Here is a 23436-nt window from a genome sequence, read left to right as displayed (position 1 = left end):
AGATGTATGGGGTTGCCACTCTGTGGAGAGCTTTGTGGGTGAGAACAAGTACTTTGAATTGTATCCTGTAATGAATGGGCAGCCAGTGTAATGACTGGCGAAGAGCGGATGCATCTGAGTAACGATTAACCAGATGGACAACCCTGGCTGCTGCATTAAGGATGGACTGGAGAAGGGAAAGTCAAGTGATGGGGAGACCAATTAATAGAGCATTGCAGTAGTCCAGGCGGGAGTGGACCAGGGTGACAGTGAGGGTTTTTTTTGCCTCCATGGTGAGAAAAGGGCGGATTCTAGAGATGTTCTTTAGGTGTAAGCGGCACGAGCGGGCAAGAGATTGTATGTGGGAGGTGAAGGAGAGATCGGAGTCAAACATAACACCCAGACAGCGTTCCTGCAGCCGGGGTGTTATTATGGTGCCACCCACGGAGAGGGAAATGTCAGATTTAGGGAGGTTAGTAGAAGGTGGGAGCAGAAGAAGTTCAGTTTTGGAGAGGTTGAGTTTCAGATGGAGAGCGGACATGATGTTGGAAACTGCAGACAGACAGTCAGTGGCGTTCTGTAGTACAGCGGGGGTAAGGTCAGGGGATGACGTGTATAGTTGTGTGTCATCAGCATAAAGATGGTACTGAAAGCCAAATCTGCTGATGGTCTGTCCAATTGGGGCTGTGTAGAGGGAGAAGAGAAGGGGGCCAAAGACTGAGCCCTGAGGTACCCCAACAGTGAGAGGAAGAGGAGATGAAGTGGAGCCAGAGAACAGAACACTGAAGGAGCGGTCAGGTAGGTAGGAGGAGAACCAGGAGAGAGCAGTGTCCTTAATACCTAGTGACTGGAGCCTAGAGAGTAGGAGAGGGTGGTCAACAGTGTCGAAAGCTTCAGAAAGGTCGAGGAGAATGAGCAGAGAGTGGTCACCGTTACATTTTGCTGTCAGAAGGTCATTGGTCACCTTGATGAGTGCAGTTTCTGTTGAATGTAGGGGGCGGAAACCGGACTGTGAAGGGTCTAGGAGGGAATGAGTGGAGAGGTAACGGGTAAGGCGGGAGTAGATCAGGCGCTCCAAGAGTTTAGAGATGAAGCGGAGATTGGAGACTGGTCTGTAGTTGTTTGTGCAGGATGGGTCGAGGGTGGGTTTTTTGAGTAATGGAGTAATGATAGAGTGTTTGAAGGAGGAGGGGAAAATGCCAGAGGAGAGGGAGAGATTAAAAATTGTAGTTAGGTGAGTTGTGACGACTGGAGAGAGAGACTGGAGGAGGTGTGAGGGAATGGAGTCGGTGGTGCATGTAGTTGGACGAGAAGAGGAGAGGAGCTTGGAGACTTCTTCTTCTGTGATGGGATCGAATGTGGAGAGTGAGCCAGGGGAGATGCAGGGAGGGATGGGAGTCATTGCACTTGGTGTCTGGGAGCGGATTTCCTGACGGATATTGTCTATTTTCTCTATAAAGTGGGAAGCCTGGTCATGAGCACAAATGTCTGTGATAGGGTCTTGTACTTTTGGCCTGAGGAGGGAGAGAAAGGTGTTAAAAAGTTTCTTGGGGTTGTTGGATAGTGAGGAGATCAGGGTGGTGTAGTAGGTCTGTAGGTAGTAGGTCTGTTTGGCAAGTAGAAGGGCAGAGTTATAGATCCTTAACATAAATTTGAAGTGTATGAAGTCTTCTGGTGTGTGAGTTTTCCTCCATAAGCGTTCAGCACTCCTAGAGCATCGCTGGAGAAATTGGGTTTGCGATGTGAGCCAGGGCTGTTTCACTCTGTGTTTGGAGGTTCTGAGGGTGAGGGGAGCTACTTGGTCAAGGGTGCTTCTAAGAGTGTCATTGTAGTGATGTACAGCCAGATCAGGACAGAAAAAAGAAGAGATTGTGGACAATGATGAGTGTAAGGAGTCTGAAAGTGTATGAGGGTTAATTGCATGTAGATTTCTGAATGTGTGGTAGGTAGGAGAGTGCTGGGGTGGGCGAGGAATTGTCAGTGTGAAGGATAGAATGTTGTGGTCAGAGAGGGGAAGCGGTGAGTTATCTAGGTAGGAGATTGAACAGAGCCAGACAAAGACCAGGTCCAGGGTGTTACCATCTCTGTGTTTCAGAGGTTGAGAGCTGTGAGAGGCCTAGAGAAGTGGTTAGTGATAGAAGCTGGGATGCAGATGTGGAAGTGGGGCTGTTAATGGGGATGTTGAAGTCTACCAGGAAAAGGGTTGGGAGCTCTGAGGACATGAAGTGCGGCAGCCAGGCAGAGAAATGGTCTAGGAAGTGGGTGGGTGAGCCTGGGGGCCGGTATATGACCGCTACTCTGAGGGAGAGGGGACGGAAGAGCCTGATGGTGTGGACCTCAAAAGAAGGGAATGAGAGTGATGGAACTGAGGGTATAACCTGGAACGTGCATTGTGGGGACAGCAGTATGCCGACTCCACCACCAGGTCTGTTTGTGGGTCTCAGGGAATGGGAGAATTGTAAGCCACCATGGGAAATGGGAAATATATGTTGTGTGCTGCTCTGCGGGTGGAGGGATGAGGCTGAGGCTGACATTGCAGTGCGGGAAATCTAATGTCCGCCCATGACCACGGGGCAGTCCCGATTCTGACAGTCTGGATCCGGGACGGTTGGGAGGTGTGTGTATTATTCCATCAGATTCACATTTACTTTTGATGAGGATTTTAGAGCAAAATCCAAAAAAAATGCTTAAAATAAACTCTGCACAACCTTCCTAACAATCATTGTGCACATGCTGGTGTTTTTTTTTCCACAACTTCTTTTCAGAGTATGAATAAATGCAACAATATACAGAAAAAACATTAATTAACTAGTTACGGAGAGTCCATAGACTTTAAATGTCCTGCGATCTAAAACGTTACTGTATAGTAGACTATCAACATGTAATTGTGCAGGTGCTGGGACAGGGCAGCTGTCAAACACTGCCAAGCCCCCCGTAGACAAGGCACATTAATGTATTACCATCTTTGTCATCTCGATCACTGTATATACAGTGCTGAACAAGTGCTGTTTGTACAGTAATAAAAAGCATTAATAGTGCGTCCTCCTCCGGAGCCAGTGACCATGTGATCACTGTGGGCGTAGCTAGTATTTTGGTTCGGGGGGGGACAAAACTACTGAGTGGGCCCCTAACCAGGTAACCTTGATTACAACTCAGTGACACACCCTAATAGTAGAGGAGGACCTCAGCAGATGACAGCGATGTTGCTAAAAATAATCTCTATACAAAGACCAACATGGATATATTACCGCCATATGGTCAGTGGTATATACCAGTCCTATGGAACATATAAGAGATCACAGTATAGTTACAGATAATCTCTTACCGCTGACGTTCTTGCTGATGGAATTGTTCATTTTTCCCATCTTTTCCATCTGGCCCAGACTGACATGACAACTTCTTCCAGCCAGAACTCAGCTGCAGAGATTACAAGAAAGACACCTTTCACTTCTCATATTCCAGCCCCATCACCATCTATTCCCAACCTGCACAGACTCCTCATCCTGCTGATACCCCAATACTGAGCCGCTGCTGCCGTATGTGACACTATTACTGCCCCGTGGGCCGGACTGAGACAGCCAGTGGGCCCGATGTGGCCCGCGGGCCGCACTTTGCCCAGATCTGCTCTATAATATAGTAATGCCGGGTGCAAGTGCCCTAGAAAACAGTGCCCATATTTTGTCTCTAGAAAGTAATAATTCCCTCTGTGTGCCCCTTTGATAGTCACAGTAACCCGAGTTCCCCTTTAACAATAAGTGCCCACTTTACATTAAATAATGTCCTGAGTCTCCTCCCCTATACACAGTATGATGGTCTCTTATACACAGTATAATGACCCCTCACTGTAGTACCACCCACACAGTATACTGACCCCTTAGTAGCCTCCAAACTGTTTGATGGCTCCAACCCTGAAGTATAAGGCAGATTAGAGATGCCCTTAATCTGGTAGACTGGGACAATATCCTCAGAAATAAGAATACAGATAATAAATGGGAAATGTTTAAGAACATCCTAAATAGGCAGTGTAAGCGGTTTATACCTTGTGGGAATAAAAGGACTAGAAATAGGAAAAACCCAATGTGGCTAAACAAAGAAGTAAGACAGGCAATTAACAGTAAAAAGAAAGCATTTGCACTACTAAAGCAGGATGGCACCATTGAAGCTCTAAAAAACTATAGGGAGAAAAATACTTTATCTAAAAAACTAATTAAAGCTGCCAAAAAGGAAACAGAGAAGCACATTGCTAAGGAGAGTAAAACTAATCCCAAACTGTTCTTCAACTATATCAATAGTAAAAGAATAAAAACTGAAAATGTAGGCCCCTTAAAAAATAGTGAGGAAAGAATGGTTGTAGATGACGAGGAAAAAGCTAACATATTAAACACCTTCTTCTCCACGGTATTCACGGTGGAAAATGAAATGCTAGGTGAAATCCCAAGAAACAATGAAAACCCTATATTAAGGGTCACCAATCTAACCCAAGAAGAGGTGCGAAATCGGCTAAATAAGATTAAAATAGATAAATCTCCGGGTCCGGATGGCATACACCCACGAGTACTAAGAGAACTAAGTAATGTAATAGATAAACCATTATTTCTTATTTTTAGGGACTCTATAGCGACAGGGTCTGTTCCGCAGGATTGGCGCATAGCAAATGTGGTGCCAATATTCAAAAAGGGCTCTAAAAGTGAACCTGGAAATTATAGGCCAGTAAGTCTAACCTCTATTGTTGGTAAAATATTTGAAGGGTTTCTGAGGGATGTTATTCTGGATTATCTCAATGAGAATAACTGTTTAACTCCATATCAGCATGGGTTTATGAGAAATCGCTCCTGTCAAACCAATCTAATCAGTTTTTATGAAGAGGTAAGCTATAGGCTGGACCACGGTGAGTCATTGGACGTGGTATATCTCGATTTTTCCAAAGCGTTTGATACCGTGCCGCACAAGAGGTTGGTACACAAAATGAGAATGCTTGGTCTGGGGGAAAATGTGTGTAAATGGGTTAGTAACTGGCTTAGTGATAGAAAGCAGAGGGTGGTTATAAATGGTATAGTCTCTAACTGGGTCGCTGTGACCAGTGGGGTACCGCAGGGGTCAGTATTGGGACCTGTTCTCTTCAACATATTCATTAATGATCTGGTAGAAGGTTTACACAGTAAAATATCGATATTTGCAGATGATACAAAACTATGTAAAGCAGTTAATACAAGAGAAGATAGTATTCTGCTACAGATGGATCTGGATAAGTTGGAAACTTGGGCTGAAAGGTGGCAGATGAGGTTTAACAATGATAAATGTAAGGTTATACACATGGGAAGAAGGAATCAATGTCACCATTACACACTGAACGGGAAACCACTGGGTAAATCTGACAGGGAGAAGGACTTGGGGATCCTAGTTAATGATAAACTTACCTGGAGCAGCCAGTGCCAGGCAGCAGCTGCCAAGGCAAACAGGATCATGGGGTGCATTAAAAGAGGTCTGGATACACATGATGAGAGCATTATACTGCCTCTGTACAAATCCCTAGTTAGACCGCACATGGAGTACTGTGTCCAGTTTTGGGCACCGGTGCTCAGGAAGGATATAATGGAACTAGAGAGAGTACAAAGGAGGGCAACAAAATTAATAAAAGGGATGGGAGAACTACAATACCCAGATAGATTAGCGAAATTAGGATTATTTAGTCTAGAAAAAAGACGACTGAGGGGCGATCTAATAACCATGTATAAGTATATAAGGGGACAATACAAATATCTCGCTGAGGATCTGTTTATACCAAGGAAGGTGACGGGCACAAGGGGGCATTCTTTGCGTCTGGAGGAGAGAAGGTTTTTCCACCAACATAGAAGAGGATTCTTTACTGTTAGGGCAGTGAGAATCTGGAATTGCTTGCCTGAGGAGGTGGTGATGGCGAACTCAGTCGAGGGGTTCAAGAGAGGCCTGGATGTCTTCCTGGAGCAGAACAATATTGTATCATACAATTATTAGGTTCTGTAGAAGGACGTAGATCTGGGTATTTATTATGATGGAATATAGGCTGAACTGGATGGACAAATGTCTTTTTTCGGCCTTACTAACTATGTTACTATGTTACTATGTTACCCCATAGGCAGACTCTGTAGTATAAGGAATCCCCCCCATACGCAGACTCTGTAATATAAGGCAGCCTCCCATAGGCAGACTCTGTAGTATAAGGAAGCCCCCCATAGGTAGACTTTGTATTATAAGGCAGCCACCATAAAAAATAAATAAATACTCACCTCTCTTCTTCCTGGCTCCTCCGCTGGTCCGAGCTCCCGCACATCTCCGGACAGTGGGAGCCGGATAGTTACGCCATAGCACCCGCTGTCAGTGTCGGCGTTGGTGACGTCAGACGCTGACAGGGGGATGATGGGAGAAGGAGCATAGCGCTCCTCTCATCAATACGGTCAGCTGTATCGGCATGCAGCCGATACAGCTGAACCTGCGATGATAGGCGGGGCCTATCATTAATGGCATCGGGCCCCCCACCGCCTGCTCAGAGGCCCCATAGCGGTCGGGCGGCAGTGCAGGGAGATCGATTCTCCCTGCTCTGCCACAGAATGTAACTGTATGCTGCATACACCAATACAGTTACAGTAGCATAGCTCCAGGTGGGCCTCCTCAAAGTGGGGGGCCCGGGGAGATGGCCCCCTCTGCCCCCCCCGGTAGCTACGCTACTGGTGTATAGGTAGGGAGCAGGAGCTGCTGAGTCCTAGGAGACCCACTCAGCTCTGCTATGCGGCCAGGAACCTGCATTTCCACTGTAACTGGGGTTAATATACCAGCCCTAGATACAAGGGAAATCAGTTGATAAAAACTATAAGGTTTTACATGACACTAGATGGTGGGCTGATTCTATCGCATAGGGTATTCTAGAAGCGGGGTTTAAATCCCGCACCAATATCGCTGATTGGTCACGGCCGGCCGGGCGCGACCAATCAGGGAAGCGTTGTTCAAATCCCACGCCAATTCGCGGCCAGACTGCTTCTGACGCTAATTGGTCGCGGGCGACTGGTGCAACCAATCAGCGACGCGGGATTTTCGATACAGACAAACAGACAGAATTAGATGATTATATAGTAGATTATGGGGGGCACAATATGTAAAATAAATAAATAAAAATCATGTAAAAAAAAAAAGTCACCGCCAATCCAAATCAATGTTATTTGCCCTGTTTAAAAATTGTAAGAAAAATGTGCCCAATATATTTAAAAACAATTTTTTAAATGTATTTCAGTGGTCTTTTGTGATCATAAAAAATGTGAAAAACATACACGCATGCCCTTTATTTTTCCACCAATATTGGCAATATATGAAAAAAGAATATGACAATGACATAAAAAATAGGTAAGCACCACGTATCACGAAAAAAAAAAATGACAAACTAATTTCAATATCCAAACTAGAAAAAAAGTTTAGGTCTTTAAAACTGCATCTACGGAAAAAAAAACATGAAAATGTGTCTGCTCGGGAACAGGGGTTATGGGCCTAGTCTTTATTTAGTTAAAAAAAAGGCTCAAGCTTTCCACAACAAATTTTTCTAACAAAAAATCCTTGTCAAAATATTTTGTGTGAACCTACCTTGAGTACGTTCATGTGATTTTTTGGGTCTGTGTGCTGTGTATGTGCAGACCAACTGTGTGCACCGCAGACCACACACAGTACAACTATGTGCATAACGGGTCACACACAGACCAACTATGTGCACAGCGGATCACACACAGACCAACTATGTGCATAACGGATCACACAGAGACCAACTATGTGCACAACGGATCACAAACAGACCAACTATGTGCACAGCACCACACACAGACCAACTATGTGCATAATGGATCACACAGAGACCAACTATGTGCACAACGGATCACAAACAGACCAACTATGTGCACAACGGATCACACACAGACCAACTATGTGCATAATGGATCACACAGAGACCAACTATGTGCACAACGGATCACAAACAGACCAACTATGTGCACAACGGATCACACACAGACCAACTATGGGCATAACGGATCACACACAGACCAACTATGTGCACAACGGAATCACACACAGACCAACTATGTGCACAACGGAATCACACACAGACCAACTATGAGCATAACGGATCACACACAGACCAACTATGAGCATAACGGATCACACACAGACCAACTATGTGCACAACGGTTCACACACAGACCAACTATGTGCACAGCACCAGACACAGACCAACTATGTGCATAACGGATCACACAGAGACCAACTATGTGCACAACGGATCACAAACAGACCAACTATGTGCACAACAGATCATACACAGACCAACTATGAGCATAACGGATCACACAGAGACCAACTATGTGCACAACGGATCACAAACAGACCAACTATATGCATAACGGATCAGACATAGACCAACTATGTGCATAACCGATCACACACAGAACAACTATGTACACAGCGGAACACACACAGACCACCTATGTGCATAACGGATCACACACAGACCAACTATGTACACAGCGGATCACACACAGACCAACTATGTGCACAGCGGATCACACACAGACCAACTATGTGCACAGCAGATCACACACAGACCAACTATGTACACAGTGGATCACACCCAGACCAGCTATGTGCATAACGGACCACACACAAACCAACTATGTGCACAGCAGATCACACCAGACCAACTATATGCACAGCGGATCACAGACCAACTATGTACACACGGATCACACACAGAGCAACTATGTGCACAGCAGATCACAGACCAACTATGTACACGTGGATCACACACAGACCAACTATGTGCATAACGGATCACACAGAGACCAACTATGTGCACAACGGATCACAAACAGACCAACTATGTGCACAGCACCACACACAGACCAACTATGTGCATAATGGATCACACAGAGACCAACTATGTGCACAACGGATCACAAACAGACCAACTATGTGCACAACGGATCACACACAGACCAACTATGTGCACAATGGAATCACACACAGACCAACTATGTGCACAACGGAATCACACACAGACCAACTATGAGCATAACGGATCACACACAGACCAACTATGAGCATAACACATCACACACAGACCAACTATGTGCACAACGGTTCACACACAGACCAACTATGTGCACAGCACCAGACACAGACCAACTATGTGCATAACGGATCACACAGAGACCAACTATGTGCACAACGGATCACAAACAGACCAACTATATGCATAACGGATCACACACAGACCAACTATGTGCATAACCGATCACACACAGAACAACTATGTACACAGCGGATTACACACAGACCAACTTTGTACACAGCGGAACACACAGACCAACTATGTGCACAGCAGATCACACAGAGACCAACTATGTACACAGCGGATCACCCACAGACCAGCTATGTGCATAACGGTTCACACACAGACCAACTATATGCATAACGGATCAGACACAAACCAACTATGTGCATAACCGATCACACACAGAACAACTATGTACACAGCGGAACACACAGACCAACTATGTGCACAGCAGATCACACACAGACCAACTATGTACACAGCGGATCACACACAGACCAGCTATGTGCATAACGGATCACACACAGACCAACTATGTGCATAGCGGATCAGACACAGACCAACTTTGTACACAGCGGATCACACACAGACCAACTTTGTACACAGCGGAACACACACAGACCAACTTTGTACACAGCGGAACACACAGACCAACTATGTACACAGCGGAACACACAGACCAGCTATGTGCATAACGGATCACACACAGACCAACTATGTGCATAGCAGATCACACACAGACCAACTATGTGCACAGCGGATCACACACAGACCAGCTATGTGCACAGCAGATCACACACAGACCAACTATGTACACAGTGGATCACACCCAGACCAGCTATGTGCATAACGGACCACACACAGACCAACTATGTGCACAGCAGATCACACCAGACCAACTATATGCACAGCGGATCACACACAGACCAACTATGTGCACAACGGATCACACACAGAGCAACTATGTGCACAGCAGATCACAGACCAACTATGTACACGTGGATCACACACAGAGCAACTATGTGCACAGCAGATCACAGACCAACTATGTACACGTGGATCACACACAGACCAGCTATGTGCATAACAGATCACACACAGACCAACTATGTGCACAGCAGATCACACACAGACCAACTATGTGCACAGCGGATCACACACAGACCAACTATGTGCACAGCGAATCACACACAGACCAACTATGTGCACAACGGACCACACACAGACCAACTATGTGCACAGCAGATCACACAGACCAACTATGTGCACAGCACCACACACAGACCAACTATGTGCACAATGGATCACACAGACCAGCTATGTGCACAGCACCACACACAGACCAACTATGTGCACAACGGATCACACAGACCAATTATGTTCACAGCTCCACACACAGACCAACTATGTGCACAATGGATCACACAGACCAACTATGTGCACAGCAACACACATAGACCAACTATGTGCACAACGGACCACACACAGACAAACTATATGCACAGCGGATCACACAGACCAACTCTGTGCACAGCACCACACACAGACCAACTATGTGCACAATGGATCACACAGACCAACTATGTGCACAGCAACACACACAGACCAACTATGTGCACAACGGACCACACACAGACAAACTATATGCACAGCGGATCACACAGACCAACTATGTGCACAGCACCACACACAGACCAACTATGTGCACAACGGATCACACAGACCAACTATGTGCACAGAACCACACACAGACCAACTATGTGCACAACGGATCACACAGACCAGCTATGTGCACAGCACCACACACAGACCAACTATGTGCACAATGGATCACACAGACCAGTTATGTTCACAGCTCCACACACAGACCAACTATGCAAACACGGATCACACAGACCAATTATGTGCACAGCACCACACAGACCTACTATGTGAACACAGATCACACAGATCAACTATGTGCACAGCGAAACACACAGACCAACTATGTGCACAGCAGACCATACACAGGCCAACTTTGTGCACAGCGGATCACACATAGACCAACTACGTGCACAATGGATCACATCTAGAGCAACTATGCACAAACCAGCCAGACACAAACCAACAATGTGCACAGTGGACCAGAAACTAACCAACTATTGTATATGCACAGCAGACCACACACAGACCAATATGTGCACAACGGATCACACACAGGCCAACTATGTGCATAACAGATCACACACTGGCCATATGTTGCTTAGTGGACATTTTTTTACGTGAGCCTCTTCTTGGAAAAAATCGTAAGCACACTGTACCCTGATCCGGTTCATGGACCAGGTTAGTGCCAGTAAATATGAGGCAGCTTCTTCACCCGTCCGTTATGCAACAAGTGCTCGGAGCTACACATGGGGCAGTGGGTGCATCAGTTTTCACGTTGGAGCAGTTTAGTTCATAGCCCTGCTAGATCAGAATTACTACATTGTCTAAACAGTTGAGATAAACTTCTGTTGACAATCTCCGCATGGACTTTCGACTCGGACCACCCCTCTTCTATCCTACAAGCAGATGTCGGGAAAAGCAGGGATTAAATAGTTGGTATTTTTTAATGCCTGATGCTTTGTTCCCAGGTAGATAAGTCACTGATGACAGAGGTGTCATCTTAATCAAATAAGCAGCCACATTGGGCTGGACCTACAGCAAAGGTTTATAATCTTTAATTAGAACATTGAATTAGTAAAACCAATTCAAACTGTCCCAGTCTTGGGTATAACAATAGATTAAAGTCATCTGGACATGGTGAATTCAAGTGATGAAGACGATGTTGGGTCAGAGAGGGATGAATGTAAACTCTTTCGTTCCCAGGTAGATAAGCAGCCTCCACATGAGTGGTGTATGGGCACCATTAGGCTGTTACCTTTCCAAATAACTTTCCACATCTATACATATCACATAATCCTGTGGTAATATATATATTTCTTATGTATTATATGTTTATTTCTTGTACTATTTGTATGTTTGACTTTTTGTTCATTTTCAGAACATAAATGGCACCTGTATCTGGAGGACGGCCTTCCAGGCAACATTGCAGAAGACTTAAAAGCAAGGGGTCACCTGGTACACTGGCCTATCACTGGTCATGACAGGAAACTTTTTGGACGTGGACAAATTATTACTAAAGGGGATTGGTGGAAATCATGTGAAATCTTCTCAGACAGCAACATGGTGTGGTGGGCTGGCTCTGACCCCAGGGGCGATGGCTGCGCATTGGGTTATTGTAGTGTAAATGGCAGCTAATTGTTACAGCCAAAGGTCTCCTATCTACAAAGTGCTATTATTATATATTTGCCAAATATGAGAAAAGAAATACACTCGCACTGTGAACAGGAGAAAGCACAGCAGCTCTTTTATTCTCACAGTCAGTGGATGTCCCAAAACTGGACTCACACCTATCATAAACCAGTGTAAACAGGTCCTTCTCAAAAAATTAGCATATAGTGTTAAATTTCATTATTTACCATAATGGAATGATTACAATTAAACTTTCATATATTATAGATTCATTATCCACCAACTGAAATTTGTCAGGTCTTTTATTGTTTTAATACTGATGATTTTGGCATACAACTCCTGATAACCCCAAAAACCTGTCTCAATAAATTAGCATATCAAGAAAAGGTTCTCTAAACGACCTATTACCCTAATCTTCTGAATCAACTAATTAACTCTAAACACATGCAAAAGATACCTGAGGCTTTTATAAACTCCCTGCCTGGTTCATTACTCAAAACCCCCATCATGGGTAAGACTAGCGACCTGACAGATGTCAAGAAGGCCATCATTGACACCCTCAAGCAAGAGGGTAAGACCCAGAAAGAAATTTCTCAACAAATAGGCTGTTCCCAGAGTGCTGTATCAAGGCACCTCAATGGTAAGTCTGTTGGAAGGAAACAATGTGGCAGAAAACGCTGTACAACGAGAAGAGGAGACCGGACTCTGAGGAAGATTGTGGAGAAGGACCGATTCCAGACCTTGGGGAACCTGAGGAAGCAGTGGACTGAGTCTGGTGTGGAAACATCCAGAGCCACCGTGCACAGGCGTGTGCAGGAAATGGGCTACAGGTGCCGCATTCCCCAGGTAAAGCCACTTTTGAACCATAAACAGCGGCAGAGGCGCCTGACCTGGGCTACAGAGAAGCAGCACTGGACTGTTGCTAAGTGGTCCCAAGTACTTTTTTCTGATGAAAGCAAATTTTGCATGTCATTCGGAAATCAAGGTGCCAGAGTCTGGAGGAAGACTGGGGAGAAGGAAATGCCAAAATGCCTGAAGTCCAGTGTCAAGTACCCACAGTCAGTGATGGTGTGGGGTGCCATGTCAGCTGCTGGTGTTGGTCCACTGTGTTTCATCAAGGGCAGGGTCAATGCAGCTAGCTATCAGGAGATTTTGGAGCACTTCATGCTTCCATCGGCTGAAATGCTTTATGGAGATGAAGATTTCATTTTTCAGCACGACCTGGCACCTGCTCACAGTGCCAAAACCACTGGTAAATGGTTTACTGACCATGGTATTACTGTGCTCAATTGGCCTGCCAACTCTCCTGACCTGAACCCCATAGAGAATCTGTGGGATATTGTGAAGAGAAAGTTGAGAGACGCAAGACCCAACACTCTGGATGAGCTTAAGGCCGCTATTGAAGCATCCTGGGCCTCCATAACATCTCAGCAGTGTCACAGGCTGATTGCCTCCATGCCACGCCACATTGAAGCAGTCATTTCTGCCAAAGGATTCCCGACCAAGTATTGAGTGCATAACTGAACATTATTATTTGATGGTTTTTTTGTTTGTTATTAAAAAACACTTTTATTTGATTGGATGGGTGAAATATGCTAATTTATTGAGACAGGTTTTTTGGGTTATCAGGAGTTGTATGCCAAAATCATCAGTATTAAAACAATAAAAGACCTGACAAATTTCAGTTGGTGGATAATGAATCTATAATATATGAAAGTTTAATTGTAATCATTACATTATGGTAAATAATGAAATTTAACACTATATGCTAATTTTTTGAGAAGGACCTGTATATTGGCAATATGCCCACTCTGTAGGATAGGAAAGCTATTCTGGCAGCTGATGAACTCTGGCTACGATGAATTTTCACTTTGACACCAATTTTTCTGTTTGCAATTAAACTCCAATCACAGTAGTAAATGTTTTCTTCTAAAGGAATGTAAACATTTTCAGACACATTGAATAAATGGGAAAAGTCATACTGTGGAATATTGGGCTTACTTTTATAACATACGGTACATTCATTTGCAATTTTATTTATGTCGGTTTCTAAATTATGCCCATACTGCAAAGATGGCAATCATACAGTGATTACATTTATTACAACTCGTGCAGGCAAGATGGACGAAGTGACGTAAGTAGAGCCCTACGGGCCTAAGTGTATGTTTTGGACCTGGGCCCACACCAGCATTTTGGTCAGATATATGGGCCCGTGTTATAATGTCCCCCATCATGACCCCCATCCTGTAATATTTATGTTCACATGTAAATTGCCCTATGGAATAAATGGTGCTATAATAATAGTAAAGTCCCCATCCTGTAATAATGTCCTCCACCCTGGCATATATCCGGCCATAATGTCCACCATTTTATAATAATCTCGTGGGTCCCATCTTGTAATAATGTCCCCCTTCTTGTTGCCTATCCTGTAATATTATCTCCCTTCCTGGCATCTATCCTGTAATACTGTCCCCCTTTTTGTAAGAATGTCCCTGTCCTGGTCCACATCCTGTTTTACTGGACCCTATATGTAATAATGATCGCCAACCTGGTGCTTTCCTCAAACACATTTAAACATAAAAGATAAAAAATTCTTCTTACCGTTCCTTCCTCCCATAGCACGCAGGGTCATAATTCTCCTCCGTAACCACTGCAGAGGGGTGGGTGGCACATGAAAGTGACTTCAAGTACCGTCCGCAATGGGCACGCTGACGTCAGCTGTCGGCCTCTGGTCGGCGGGCACTATAGCTATTGCGGCACAGGAAGCTGGTGATTCTCTGCTCCACAACACATGTCAGCTGAATTTGTGTCCAAGGACGCTCATTCAGTTGAGAACTCTTCCTGCACAGACCCAGTCCCGCCATCTGTGACCGCAATAGTTACGCCCCTGGATGGAAGGTATTGTGACTAGCTCTAGTCAGATCATTGTTTCCTTGTCTAACCTGAGAGAAGTAATCTGCTTGTTGTGAACAGCGCCTCCTTTTTGTCAGATTGATTGAGTGTATGTTTTTTGTGTTAAAAGTAAAAAAGAACATTTTTGTATAAATATTAAAGGAACGCAGATTTCAAGATACGCACTGAGTGACTTTCAGCTTCTTCGTTCTATTCCCCATTTTTTGCTGTGGTGAAAGTCCGTACTGTGCCCTTTACAGTAGAGTGTCACCCTGGAGAGGTATGCCATCATTGGCACCTTTCCTAATGTGCTTTATGTTTTAACGAGGCTTGTCGGGCTCAGTATACCTGTGAATATTACCTGATATTCCTAGTCTACTCACTCATGGTTTAGTTTGTATTCATTCTCGATGGGCTTATGTCCAACAGTCAATCTGAGCTGGTAGTATTGATAGCTACAGCTAGGACCAGAGAAATCTCCAATCCCGGCCTCTGCAGTCAGTACACAGCTCCAGCTAGAAGACCACTATTAGGACATAATTATATATTTATGGGAGGGGGTGAAATAGATTTGCTGTTAGGCCACGATCACACGTTCAGTATTTGGTGAGTTTTTTACCTCAGTATTTATAAGCCAAAACCAGGAGAGGAACAATTAGAGGAAAAGTATGATAGAAACATGTCACCACTTCTGTATTTCTCACCCACTCCTGGTTTTGGCTGACATATACTGAGGTAAAATACTGACCAAATACTGAAAGTGTGAACGTGGCCTTAGACTGTGTCTATGATAGCAGTAATATTAGTGTGAGGCATATGGTATTTCATTAGGTAATGTCAGCTTACAAAAGTAGAGGACAGAAACAGAATAACGTGACAGAAAAGGGCAAATGAGAGATTTATAGTCATACACAGGATTGCATCGTAACAAACCTGTGCTTTGCAGTTTGGCGAGTTAAATCTGTACTTTCCCTGCTGAACACGATCACTCCTACATATGTGTAATTATACTTCCAAGGGAGTTGCCGAAATGACTCAACATAGTACAAATTTCCCTGAATCACATGCCTATACAATGTGATGTGGACGCAACATATTAAAGCTTCATTAATATTATTCATGACGTGAAATTAGAACGATTAGTATGTCACCTCACTCTATATATGATTACTGGCAGACAGGGTGGATTTGATTTAAATCTAACTGATTTAAATCACGATTTAAATCACGATTTAAATCACTAGTCAGTAAGGCTTGATTTAAATCAGTGATTTAAATCAAAGTTTCTACCTAAACTAGTTCTTGCTACTTTAACATGCAAGTAGATGAAGATTTTTAGAATCACTTTTTATATTACTTTTTTCTCCCCAGTTTAATGGGTTAATCATTCATATTTGGACACCACTGTTCTGTTGTACTTAGGAAGGAGAAAAATAATCCTGACCTTAATAACAATTTAAATAGATTTATTCAACTGAAACAATAACAACATTACAGCATAAGTTATTTGCTTAAACAAACATCCATGTTTGTTAACTAATTTGGCTAAACAAAATATATATATATTATAAGAAACTTAGACTGTCAGCCCAGCCGACACATGAAAAACTTAAATACTACTGTCCCTGCTGTCCTCTTTAGCTCACTTGTCGTCATCTTCATCATCATCTTCTTCTTTGTTCCTATTCATAATCTGGAAAAGAAAAACAAGCTTTCCTGCTTTATTGGGTCCCAACCGATTTCTCAATTTAGAATGAATGAGTCCAAAGGAAGCGAATATTCTTTCAACGCCTGCAGAAGAAGCTACTGCTGTTAAAAGTGAAATCATTACTTGAACAGTCTCTAAATCCAAGCGCTTAAGTGACTTCCACCAGTTTACTGGTGTGACCTTCCTTAAAATATCTTCAGCAAACATATATTTCTTGAATGGTTTCCCCTTAGCCCTGAAGTTTATTATAGTTGGCATTAAAGATGGATGATTGCTGGATACCCATGTCATAGCTAACTCCTCTTCCTCAGCACTTAGGTTTTGACCCTGATATTGGATATTGACAATATTTGCCAAAAAATGAGCTGGAGTCAGTGCTTGTCCCATTCGTTTGTTTACTGCTTGTAATTTAATTCTGTCCATGTGTAGTTCTGTTTTTAAGTGTTCACTCAGTTCCTTCCAAATTTCAACAGCATCCGCAATAAAACAGCTATTTTTCTGTATTTTGTTTAAAGCTTGAGAGATGGGTTTCAGGAAGCTCAGCATATGTTCAACATTTCTCTTAAGCCCAATGTTGAGGATTTTGGCCGTGAGAGTGCCATCTATTTTATCTCGATTTTCTTCACAAAGTGTCATCAGAATAGGCCAGTTTTTGATATACTGCTCAAAACAGTCCACCACAGAGTTCCATCTAACATCTTGTGGGAGAGTTAGCTTGGTTCCACCCATCCTTTTCAGAGCTGCTGCAGCAAAATGATTATTACGGAAGTATTTAGCAATTTCAACAACATTAGCCTTTATTTCTGGAACACTTAAGTCTTTGGCTAAGAGGTGCAGCAAATGAGCACTGCAACCATATGTTATTAGCAGCTTTGTATTCCCTCCCTGCTCTTCTAAATCTCTTCTCATCTTGGATACGTTTGCAGCATTGTCAGTGACCAAACTGCGTACTAGACATTTGAATTTTTGTTCACATGTTGTTATAGCTTTTACTGCCACTTCTTGTAAGTATTCTGCTGTGTGTGCATTTCCTGACGTATCAGTTGTTTGTGCAAGGAAGACTTTACCTTCTTCTGTTGTTATACAAGCACATACAATAGGATCATTGTGGGCATTACTCCACCCATCAATACTTAGGTTAACAATTTTACCCTCCAGAGCTGTTGCACATTGCTCCATTTCTCTGTCACACACTTGATCCAGCAGTTTCCTTGCAACATCAGCTCTGCTGGGTGGACTGTATCCTGGTCTCAGTGACTGAACCATATTAATGAAATGTGGGTTCTCAGTCAGACGGAAAGAAGAGTTCGTTGCATAAATAAACTGGGCAATTTTTTCATCAATCAACTCTTTTTCTAATCTGCTAGTTCTTATCACAAACCTATCTATGGTGGTTCCAGGAGGTAAAGGTTTTTTCTTCCTTTTGGGTGATGGTGATATGTGGCTGTGGGTGTCTGATGATGATGCTGCTGCTAATGAAGCACTATCCTGGATGGATAACTCTGAAACTGTAGAACAGGATGATGGTGATCTTGGAGGTGGATAGTTTCCAGAATCCATGAATTCCCCTAAACAAAAAAAGTCAATGCTGTTATTTTATTGTTTATACAATTTCTGCTTATTGTACACAACACATCACTGCCCCTGCCCCAAAAGGAATATTTGTTTTTCTTCATAACTGTACCAAATGACAGTAACATGCAGTAATAATAAGAAATATAATTTTTCTCACACATGACAGTTCAGTCTTTAGAAATAGGATTCAATAAAAATGTTTACCAACCTGAAGATCCTGCCGGTTCAGAAGTGTTTCTTTGGTCATCTTCATCACCGCACTTCTCATGATGTTGCCTCATTCGCGCCACCAGGCCTTGTATCTCTTTGTTGCATCGTTTGCATTTTGCACGCATGCCTGCCTTACCGATAGGCGAAGGAGCTTCATTAAAATATTCCCAAACTGGGTCTCTTTTACGGCCTGCCTGCCATTATAAGGAAAGAATGTAATAAACCTCAGATCGTACACACAAACAGATCCAGACTTGTCTGTCTGTGGCTATGCTGCAGTATTGTGCTCAAAGTTTCACTTTCATTTTCTTGTCTGCTTGCCCTTCCTCCTCCTCACACTTAGATTCACATTCTTCTTGTGTTGTGCAGATCTATTCCACTCCAAACAATCAGAAACATATTGTCTAACTTCTTGGACTTGGCACTGAAGGGGTTGATTCTGTATTCATAGGTTTGTAGAACAATAGGATTAAGGTCTTTTTCTCAACTCTGTTCATGTTGTAACATTTTTGCCATGAAGAAGAGGCTGGGACCTCTGCGGAGTCAAATTCAGTTTTGAGAACTGCGTAAGTAAAGCGAGCGTCTGTGATAATATAGGAGAGAAACTGCCCACTAATCCTACAGAAACCTCTGGAAGAGCATGGCATTGTGAATGTTACACATATACAGCCTTTATTCTACTGAGTTAAACAACTCAGCTTTATCTCATGATGGAAGAACCTTTGGATGGTAAAATATTTTCCTCAAAAAGCAGTTTATTGAAAAAAATCCGATTTTTTTGATTTTTTTAAAAAAAAACATTGATTTTTATCCACCCTGCTGGCAGAGCCAACTCACAATGTCACCACTTTCTGCTGATAAAACCAGTCAGTTTTTTTACCTGGTTCACAGCTCTGCATGATGACAGAATGACAAGGACATGAATCATGTGTTGGTGATTCCATTTCAGACTTTTTGTTTTGTTGATTTTAGGATGACTTCTTCATTCTCATCTAGATCGCATGATGAGACATTGAAATTTGAAACATTACTTTAAGGGGTTGCGCAGGCACTTAACAATGATGGCTTATCTAGAGGATATTCCATTAATATTAGATCAATGGGGGTCCAACTATTGGCATCCCATGATTAAAAGTTTAAAGAGGCTGCGTGGCCATGTTTACAGCAGTGTGCCGGCTGGTTAGTATTTGACTGTGCTCTATTTTTCACAGCGGTGGTGGAAGGTATTATAATGATTAGGGATGAGCTGACCAGTGGATCTTTAGGTTAATCAGGTTCAGTTTAACTGTAGTCCAAAGTTCGATTTGGGCATCAGAACTTGACCCGAACCCAATAGAAGTCAATGGGAAATCGAAATTTGCTGCTGTACAATGTCTGTAAAATGGTCTTAGTATGGGCTAGGTGGCTGCAAAAGGAAGCAAAATGGGGGTAAGTGCAGGACAATTGCCCTGCAAACAAATTTAGATATGAAAATGACTTAAAATAACATAGAATAAAAAAAGTTAAAAATAATAATCTTGAACTAAGGGGTGGAGGTCTAAGTGGAGGAGGAGTTAGAAGAGGAGGTGGACATGGCGGTGTAAGTGGAAGAGTCGAAGGAGGAGGTAGCCAACACAGTTTTTTATTTTGAGCATGCACTCTGAAAACAGGCTCTCTGTGGCCACTCTACATACATTTAGTGTAATAATCTGCTTGCCACTCTGTCTCTGCACACAGGCCAGGTAATACTCTGGACTTTTTTGGGGTGCAAAGAATGATAACATCAAATAGGGGAAGTGACTGTGGTGGTTCTTCTGCTGGTGGTGTAACTGCTGCAGGTAAAGAGCACGTGGTCCATCTGTGCCTGCTACGCGCCAAAGTGAAACACCTTCCACTTGTGCACGTAGGCGACAGAACATTCTGCATAATTTTGAAGGCTTGAGTACTTACTGTCGAATGAATGGTGAGACCAGAACAAGTGGAGGCGGTTTTAGATTGGATGGCTGAGAGTACCTCCAATTCCTTTGCTTTGTCTTCCACCCGATCACCTGCTGCCCGTGAGCATCTGTCTTCCACCTCACCCCTTTGCAAATCATTCAACCAGTCTGAGCCCCAAGTCATGTAGCAATTATTTCTGCTTTTTGATGACTCTGCTGGCGGTGGTTCCGTGGGCCATCCCACCTGTCCCTGTCCCAAAAGTGGAAGAAATTGAGTGCACTGATGCGACTTGTTCTGTTTGAGCATGAATACGTGTGAGGGGTAGTGCAAAAGGTCAGCGCACCACCGCAGCACATCTTTGATGATGATGAAACTGTCAGTGTGACACCCCAGGGTCTTGGTTGTCACAGTGGCATTGCTTTCCTCACGGGGAGAGTTATATCACGCTTGGAAGTGATTGAAGATTCCTTTTAACAGGTAATTAGCATATACAACACCGTTCTGACTCCAGGCCAGAAAGGGGAGCTCTACACCCGACTTCAGGGGAGCTGCTCTCTCTGGTCGGGAAGAGGCGTTAGTTTCTAGGCAGTTGGGAAGAATTAGTCAGTTGGTGCCGGACAGCAGACTGGAGCAGTCAGAGGCAGAAGGATGAGGGAGGGGCCATGTAACCTGAAATGCTGCAGCTCCTAGATAGCAAGATACAGAAGGAAGAACAGCTTGTAGCGAACGTGCCAGAGAGTGAAGCACAGGAGAGTGACAACAAGGGAAAATAGAAGCGACTGGGCTACCTCCCTGACAGAGCGCAGATACCGGTAACCGGAAGACCGAGGTTGTGTCATACTCTAGGAGGCACAGCAGAAACCGGTAGGACAGCTAGACTACATGTATCTTGTCCACCCTAACACCCTGGAGACACAGTGACACACAAAGGCTCGAGACACCTGTCATACGAGTTTGAGTCCTACCTAAAGGGGGACAGAGAGGAACTGTGAGGACCTTATCAGAAGCCATAGGCAGTAAGGGGCTACAACACCACCGCGCTTTGAGGAAGACTTTCATCTCCACCTGGTGAAAGGGACTCTGGATTCGCTTCCAAGCCAGTCGGACCCTGCCTGTCCTGTGATCTGGTGCCCTGGACTGCGGTTGCCTGAAGCTACAGTAAACCAGGTAAAGAGAATGCAAACCTGTGTCCTTGTTTTTCACTGCACTTCTCACCATCTTCACCTATACACCGGGAGCCCTGGGGACATACTTCACCTGTAAGAAGTTATACCATCTAGCTGCCATACCATCACCTCAGAGGACTCCTTTAAGCAGCATCGGTCCCTACTGACCAAATACCACAGGTGGCGTCTCAAACATAAACTTTAATCCATATCCCTTTTACATGGGTGCCCAGGGCCATGGACCAGGTCGCCGCCGTGACACGTCTCCTTAAGTACTGGACCCGGTACCAAGTACCCCACAGCCCAGGCGGGCGACTCATCATGGGTGTGTCAGAAGCTGCAGACAGTCGCACTGCATCTAGCTGCAGAAGGTCTCTGCGTTTGGCCTTGCAGACACCTTCTTTACCCTTCTGATTCTTTGACCCAGTGGCAACCTTTCTCCAGCTCTAATTGATACACACCTGGACCTAGGTGCTTATAGACTTCCAGCCTTCTGCTGGGAGTTGCTGGTGATATTTCCATTTCCCCCGTTGAGGCTTGGAGCTATAGCTGTAGGCTATCTTCCTATTTGATGTTGCTGGAGGACATCTGTGCTACATCTCTGAGTCTACTTAAGATAAGTGTTTCCCTTGTTTGTCTATCCCAGCTGTCTTTAGTGATAGTGGGGATCTACTAGTGCACTCCCATCATTCCCTAAGTAGGGCTTATCGCCAGGGTCAGGCAGGGATTAGGTTCCTGCTCGGTGATAGATGCAGAACCTATATAGAGTCTCCAGTCCCCCCCTTCCCTAGTGTTGGGTGGAATATCATGCAAGGAAATATTATTATTATACTCTTTTAGAGCACCATTGATTCCATGGTGCCGTACATGAGGAGGGGTTGCAAGAAAACATAAATTGCAATTATGATGAACAAACTACACTGTGTGCAGAATTATTCGGCAAGTTGTATTTTGATCACATGATAGTTTTTATACATGTTGTCCTACTCCAAGCTGTTCAGGCTTGAGAGCCAACTACCAATTAAGTAAATCAGGTGATGTGCATCTCTGTAATGAGGAGGGGTGTTGTCTAATGACATCAAAGCCCTATATAAGGTGTGCTTAATTATTAGGCAACACCCTTTCCTTTGGCAAAATGGGTCAGAAGAGAAATTTGATGGGCTCTGAAAAGTCCAAAATTGTGAGATGTCTTGCAGATGGATGCAGCCGTTTTGAAATTGCCAAACTTTTGAAGCGTGATCACGGAACAATCAAGTGTTTCATGGCAAATAGCCAACAGGGTCGCAAGAAGCGTGTTGGGCAAAAAGGCACAAATTAACTGCCCACGAATTGAGGAAAATCAAGCGTGAAGCTGCCAAGATGCCATTTGCCACCAGTTTTGCCATATTTCAGAGCTGCAACGTTACTGGAGTAACAAAAAGCACAAGGTGTGTATGACAGCGTGTCAAACACTGTATTGTTGCACCCCCATTCAAGTGAATGGGGATCGGGTCCGCTCTGCTGGATGACAGACTGCATGGGCGCATCATGCAGCCTGCCATCTAGATGTAGCAGAGCCGAGTGTGACATCACATCCGTCTCTCCTTGAC

At 44.0% G+C, this 23436-nt stretch overlaps 1 protein-coding gene across 2 annotated transcripts in view; it reads left to right on the top strand.

Annotated features, from left to right (window-relative positions):
- Positions 1-14368, top strand: part of LOC138638382 (glutathione hydrolase-like YwrD proenzyme) — a 104318-nt gene extending 89950 nt beyond the window's left edge. For both annotated transcript variants that reach the window (XM_069727623.1, XM_069727621.1), the window contains exon 12: positions 12129-14368. In XM_069727623.1, the coding sequence (XP_069583724.1) occupies positions 12129-12385 (257 nt within the window). In that variant the 3' untranslated portion in view covers positions 12386-14368. The remainder of the gene's footprint in view (positions 1-12128) is intronic.
- Positions 14369-23436: the final 9068 nt, after the last annotated feature.

The sequence above is a fragment of the Ranitomeya imitator genome, chromosome 5 (genome assembly GCF_032444005.1).
Source record: "Ranitomeya imitator isolate aRanImi1 chromosome 5, aRanImi1.pri, whole genome shotgun sequence".
Lineage (NCBI taxonomy): Eukaryota > Metazoa > Chordata > Amphibia > Anura > Dendrobatidae > Ranitomeya > Ranitomeya imitator.
The sequence above is the reverse complement of the archived record's forward strand: the minus strand, read 5'-3'. Positions and strand labels throughout refer to the sequence as shown.